At 32.8% G+C, this 6,696-nt stretch overlaps 2 protein-coding genes across 3 annotated transcripts; one reads left to right on the top strand and one right to left on the bottom strand.

Moving 5' to 3' along the window:
- Nucleotides 1–237: 237 nt before the first annotated feature.
- Nucleotides 238–3,513, top strand: LOC139097967 (T-complex protein 11-like protein 1). Of its 2 annotated transcripts, XM_070650021.1 has the most exons (4): nucleotides 238–526; nucleotides 1,026–1,154; nucleotides 1,594–1,683; nucleotides 1,773–3,513. In XM_070650021.1, the coding sequence occupies exons 2-4, from the start codon at nucleotides 1,132–1,134 to the stop codon at nucleotides 3,133–3,135; spliced, it is 1,476 nt and encodes a 491-aa protein (XP_070506122.1). In that variant the 5' UTR covers nucleotides 238–526; nucleotides 1,026–1,131; the 3' UTR covers nucleotides 3,136–3,513. The 2 variants fall into 2 exon arrangements, with proteins under 2 accessions (XP_070506122.1, XP_070506123.1); XM_070650022.1 differs by lacking the exon at nucleotides 1,026–1,154.
- Nucleotides 3,514–3,702: 189 nt separating this feature from the next.
- LOC139097966 (poly(ADP-ribose) glycohydrolase-like) lies at nucleotides 3,703–6,203 on the bottom strand. Its single transcript, XM_070650020.1, has 5 exons — nucleotides 6,187–6,203; nucleotides 5,238–6,125; nucleotides 5,009–5,184; nucleotides 4,536–4,947; nucleotides 3,703–4,474 (listed from the first exon to the last, which is right to left on the bottom strand). The coding sequence occupies exons 2-5, from the start codon at nucleotides 6,103–6,105 to the stop codon at nucleotides 3,819–3,821; spliced, it is 2,112 nt and encodes a 703-aa protein (XP_070506121.1). The 5' UTR covers nucleotides 6,106–6,125; nucleotides 6,187–6,203; the 3' UTR covers nucleotides 3,703–3,818.
- Between the last annotated feature and the right edge of the window lie 493 nt (nucleotides 6,204–6,696).

Here is a 6,696-nt window from a genome sequence, read left to right as displayed (position 1 = left end):
TAATGTTGAAGGTTTTTGCTCAAATTCTTATTTACTTGTTTTTGTTGATTTGGGTCTGTAATCTCTTATTGATCATTATTAGTTATGGTATAATTTGTATGAATCTTCAAGAAAACATTGGAATTCTTCCATCAAATTTTCAAGAATTGCACAAAATTGCAAAAGATCCAGCAAAACATTGAAACAATTTTGCAGCACAGCAACGACTGTATAAAGGCACTGGTTAGTCACACAATAATGTTTAATAATAAAAGAAATTTCGAGAAGTAAGCTTCGATTTTTTCTCGAAGTTATTTTATTTAATTTTTTTTTCTCGTGCAAAATTTCAGTGAATCTTGAAATCTAGCTAGGATCAGTTGGAAGTTCCATAAAAGTGCATTTAATAAAATTACTAGTGAAGAAATAAGGAAAAGTGAAGCAGGAAATCCAAAAAGTGGTTTTAATAATAATAAATAAACAAAGAAAAGAGAATTGCGTTTCATCATCAAAAAGCCAATTTTTCTTTGTTTGGAACTAAAATATTGTCGTAAGTAATAGTCATACTTGATGATTTTATGAATTTACCGTGATTTGCAATTGAAATTATGCTCCAAAAACTTTCATCTTAATATGTTTTTAAGTCAAAACGGAAGTCTATTCATGAATAGAATTAACATTTTTCATAAGACGCAATTCTTTGGACCTTTTCGACATTAAAAACTCATCAGAGACTATGTTAATTAAGTAATTTTAACCCCCCATTGTATAATTTACCATTAAAAATCGTGAAAGTGTGATTAGCCAAATTTGGAGCGCAATTCTGTGAGATCCAGTAGCTAACAATCGAACGAATGACCTTCATGAATTTTGAAAAAGAAAAAAAATAGTATTGTCTGCTTTGCATTTCATTTCATCATTCCACTATTCATCACATCACTGACCTGCTTAAAAAATTCAATTGCAAAATCGCGCGCTTTAAACCACTAATACAGTTGTCTAATTAATTTTTTTTTTCGTGTGTACCATTCATACATTTTGAACTTCAGCCAATAATTTCGGCACTGCATCGTTTTATGTAGATCATATACCCCAGCATACTTCGTATTTACAACTTCAAAAAACATATTTAAATCCGATTAGGAAACGGAAAAAATGCCGAGCGATTCAGTTCCAAGGTGAGAGATTCTAAGGGAAAAATGTCACAGCTACAGACGATTACAGCGCATTCTTCTTCAAATAATTTAATTAACAGGATGGTTTGAAATTTACACAATACAAATATTTGACCTTTAATGTGTGTCTTAACAATTTTCAATGTCCATGCATGTTGACATTTGTGTCACGCGACAGTGGAATCTGTTAGTGCTGTAAATAAGCAACAGCCTTGATTCCATGTTATCATCCAGATATCAATTCCATAAACCCCATATAATCCCAAAAATATTCCTGATTCCCGACCATCCAGTCAAAATGACCATTAAATCCCAATGACCATAAAGAAGAAGCGCTAAAAATAATCTGTATGTGACCTACTTACGCATCTTTATGTAATTTACACCATTTTTTTCGTCTGTTTATATTACAAGTTCGTTACTTAATTTAATTTATTTTCAGTTCTGACCCAAAAGATATTCCAGGCAGTAGCTCTGGATCATCTTCAATGGACTCACATCGATTTCGTACAGAAAGTGAAAGCTCTGATAAGTGAGTATATTATATCATATGCAATATAAGCATGTTAAGTCATAATGGTTAAATATTTATGTTTTATTACATGTTGTGCATCGAAACAGATCTGGGCCACGTTTCGTATTGCCTGGAACGCCAAGCTCGCCAGCGAGAATTTTGTCATTAGATGAAGTACAAGACATGGTGAAAAACATTAAAAATATGGCATTGGCACATGAAATTGCAGTCAACACTGACTTTAAATTAGAAAAGTATGAACCTCCAGAGAACAGCATTGAAAAGATCATTAAAGAGACAATGCATAAAGCATTTTGGGATATTTTGAGGACACAATTGGAAAGCGAACCACCAGTCTATGACCATGCTTTAGTTTTACTTGCTGACATTAAGGAAGCATTTCAGTCAATTTTCTTAGAAAATAATAAGAAGGCATTGGATAAAATAAATGAAATGCTTGATACAGACTTGATTAAACAGCAGGCTGAACAAGGTGTACTAGACTTTAAGTCGTACTCGAATTATATCATTCATATAATGAGTCTTGCATGTGCTCCTATTCGTGACGAACAAGTTGCCAAATTGAGAGAAATTGAGGACATTGTTGACTCATTTAAAGGAATATTGGAAACTTTAGAGCTAATGAAGCTTGATATGGCAAATTGCATTTTAAATGCTGCAAGAAATGAAGTCATTGCCAATTCTGTCAAGTATGAGCAACAGAAATTTAAAGAATATTTGGAATTCTACAAGGATGGATTTCCAGCAACCGAAAAGTGGTTGAAAAGGAATATCCCGGAAATCAGTGAAACTGAACAGTCAACATCAACACAAACGAATGACATCAATCCGGATAAAAAGATTAAGGATGTCATCTTCAACGCCTACATGGAACTCCTTTCATGGGACAAAGAGAATGACTTTCCTGAATTTTTCTCAATGGACCGTGAACGTCTTGTTGCATTACAAGGTCGTGCATTAAGAGTTTGTGCATGTGCATCATCATTAGCCATTGTATCTGGACTTCCAGCTATATCACAATCTGCTGAAATTAAGAAGAGCCTCGCCAAGGAAATTGAAATTCTCCTACAAAATGTCAACACAGAAAAGGAACTAGAAGATGCATTACAGAATGTCTGGCTTCAAATTAAATCAGTATTGACAAAAAGACTACATGAACTGTATCAAAAGTCATTAGATGATGAGACAGAAAGTTCACTTAAGGCACACATTATGAAAATTGCCACTTTGGATGAATCTCCAGTTCGTAAATTAATGTGGAAGAGGCTATACACATACATTCAATTGATTTTGAGGTCAAATGTTGCAATTCCACCACCGCCTGGCTTCCAAGAATTTTCAGATGAGCTTGAAGCACTTGGACAAGCATTCAGACGTGTTACGTACTATAATTATGCAGTATATAACGAATACTATAATGAAATCTTGAACAAACTTAGTAGCAATTAGATTAGTGATATTACAGGGATCGATTTATGTTTTGTGGACTGTCCAATTTTAGTTTGAGTGATGACTTTTGGAGATGAAACTGCCGAATGGAAATATTTTAAATGTTCTTTGAGTTCCTTAATAATTAAGAATCCAATTATTCTCTATCTTGATGTCAAATAACATAATTATAATATCAGAACTAGCACTTTAGTAGGTAAACATTTTCGAAACTCATAAAGTTATTCAGGAATGTGAATAAAAAAAATTTGTTTCTTTAAGAATTGAGTTTGATGTGAGGATGACTGTCTGTAGAACTACTTCTTTTTATCATTGTGATAACATAAAATATCAGAAAAATAAAAAAATATTAACAAAATTTTAGATTAAAAATTTAAATTCTGCTTTTATTTCATTTCTAACGGTTATGAATTATTTGAATTTAATCATACGATTCAAAATTCTGAAAACCGTACACTTCCAATCAAAAATTTGTATGGTTCTATGAAATTTCAAAAAACAATTTTCAGTTAAAAATTAAACAAATTTCCAGAAACAAAAAATAAGCCATGCTTTTGAAAATTGCGATTGGTTAATTCTGGGAAAATACAATGAATCATTCTTTATTTTTAAAAAGCTTTTGTTAAATGTGAGTTCAGTCACCATAAAATACAAATGTTATTTTCACTTTCAAAATTAAAAATTTAGCTATTAGACGTTTTTGGTTTAAAATAATCAAGTATAGTTTTTCTCGGCGGCGGTTCCTGCTTTTCTGTATCATTCTTAAGTTCTGTTGCTCCTTGATAATTGTGATCATCATGTGATTGACTGACACCACTATCCATGTCTTGATTATTGCAGTCCTCCACATCCACATCAGTACTTTCTGCGTCTTGACTCATTTCCGAGCATTCATTTGGTACAGAAACTTCCTGATGAACCTCATCTACAGCCAGTATTATTTCTTGACAGTTTTCTTCAATCAAATTGTCATGATTGTCTTTGTGATCCTGTATCTTTTCATTCAGCTTGTCGCATAAATCAGAAATATTGTCACTATCTTCAGTTTTGGTCCTTTTTGATGGATTCTCATGTTCATCCTTAGATTCTGGATAGTGAATAGAAATTTCTATTGTGTTACTTGTTTCCACATAAGCTTCCTCGTAGGATCTTCTCTTTTCAGAGCCTTCAGCCACACCGCGTTCGATATGAACTTCATGTGACATATCAAATGTATCGGCTTGCTCTTCTAGTTCTTCCAAAAAGTTCTCAGCATCATGCTGATCATAAATATATTGATAAAATTCATTGAATTTCTTATTTTGACTTTTAAATGTTGCTAGGTATTGCCATAGTTGACCTAAAGATGTACAATTGCTAAATGTTATGAAATTGATAGGTAGAATGTCATCTTTACTCACCTATAGTGACGTCATTGTCGCTTAAAAATTTAAACATGTTATTCATGTCTTCAACAAGTTGTTCGTCCCCAAAAGTATAATAAACTAAATTCCTTCTATTTGCAACACAAGAAATAAGCTGAACAAGACATTTCAGCTTGTTAAATCCACCAAATGCTCCACATCCCCAGTTTCCAGTTGCAACTGGTAAACCAGGCATTTCGAGACTTGGATCACGATAAAATCCACAATATGCTTTATTGACATCACGCCTGAGTAGTTTTTCATCAAATTGTACGTACGGATTTCTAAATGACAGTGCATCAATGGCAGCAATATGAACGACCTTTCTTCGGAACTTATCATATGGCGTATCGTCCTCAAAGTTTCCTTCCCATGAAAATGACGATGAATATCCTGAATAATTGCTGTACTGTAATTGATATTTCATGTTAGGTATAGTTGTGAACAAATGTAAAGTTATTGTTAATTACCTGCTCAGTTCCATAAATGAGAATAGCTTCTGTTGCCTTCATCGACTCACAAAATAACATTCCAACAATTAACTCAGGATTTATCATGAAACGAATTTCTTCCTGTACACAGCCATGACCTAAAGCTCCACCTCCAAGGTATCGGTTAGCAAAGTCCATTTGTAACATCCCGTGACCTATAAATAGTATCCTTAGTAAATACAATTTTGTGAGTAAAATGGAATTAAACCTTTTTCAATTCTTCCAAACGAATCTACATGCCATTTAATTGATGAGAACTTTAAATCTGATTGTTCCCATTTTGGTAAATGTTCAGGTTCAATGTAACGTCTTTGAAATGTTAACACTCCAGTTGGCATTGATTTGACTAAAATTCTTCGGAAGTAGTTGCATATACATTTAATTTTTTGAACAGTACTTGCTCCTACATTACAAAATAATCGATTGAAATTGATTTCAGGATAGTCGGTGTTTTTACGAGGAACATTACGATTTGGAAAAGTACATAAAAATGCATTAGCAAGTAAACATGCTGCTTGTTTTTTTGACATAGATATTGAATGATTCATCGACTGTTTTAATAATGGTATGGGTGTTTTGATGAGATCAGGCAAGCTAAGTGCGAGATCGATGATTTTTGGTAATACTACATTAAAAAAATATACAGTTTCATCTTCAAGAAATTCGTCCTCAAAGAGAGCATGTAATGCTTTGAAATTCCATGTACTTTCATACTTTGTGTTATATGCTTTAATACAATTTTCTAAATCTTGACTGTTCTTTATTTCCTTATCGGTAAGTGAACTTTTTATGAGATCCCATCGATATCGTTTGACTTTTGATTCATCCTCGCCAATTTCATAGTAAATGCTCTCTTTATTGCATGGTAGTTTAACATGATCATCATCCCAAACATCAATTCCTTCTAATGATATTGGTTGGATGTCTACATCGTCCGGAAGTGGTGTTTCAAATAGAATTGTATGATTTTCTGAAGGCTCTAAACTTGGCGCTTCATTTCTGTCGTCAAACACCGCAAATCCATCAAAAATCTCTTCAACTGATGACCCTTTCCACGATATCTCATCGTCACTCATTTCCGTGTGCAGAGCGCGGTCTAATAATTAAAATATAATTTTATATTGGATAAAAAATATTACGATCTAAACAACAATTACCCGAGGGGTCTTCAATGTTAAAATATTATGATTTTATGAATTTCTTCAACAACAAACAATTTTTCAAACCAAAGACTCCTTAAGATAAAAAGATGCGAAAACTTTGAAAATTTCAATTTCGTTAAATGCATACTTAAATGTATTAGATCTTTTAATCAGTCAGTAAAACTCACAAATGTCTATCATTAATAATACAAATCTCAATAAAATCAATTATTTGAACTTTATGTACAATTTAATTTACAGTCATTATATTATGGCCATTGAATTTTTTGCCTTTTTGGTTTATTACCAAGTGTATCTTCAATGGATCTTTTGATCTGATTTTCTCTCACTTCCATTCGTTCAACTGTCGAGTTGTGAGTAAATGCAGGCTGACTGTAAGGCTCGCGATTTAATTTAATTCTTTTAACTTCCTTTGCTAAACTGGTTGAATCTGTTGAGTCTTGTGAATGTGATGACCTGCCTGTATTTCGCTGCCTTTGTGGTTTTGGCATAATGTGTGCTTTG

Source organism: Chironomus tepperi, unplaced genomic scaffold (genome assembly GCF_022539635.2).
Source record: "Chironomus tepperi strain 1889 unplaced genomic scaffold, CSIRO-AGI_Ctep_v1 contig_445, whole genome shotgun sequence".
NCBI classification, from domain to species: Eukaryota; Metazoa; Arthropoda; class Insecta; order Diptera; family Chironomidae; genus Chironomus; species Chironomus tepperi.
The sequence above is the reverse complement of the archived record's forward strand: the minus strand, read 5'-3'. Positions and strand labels throughout refer to the sequence as shown.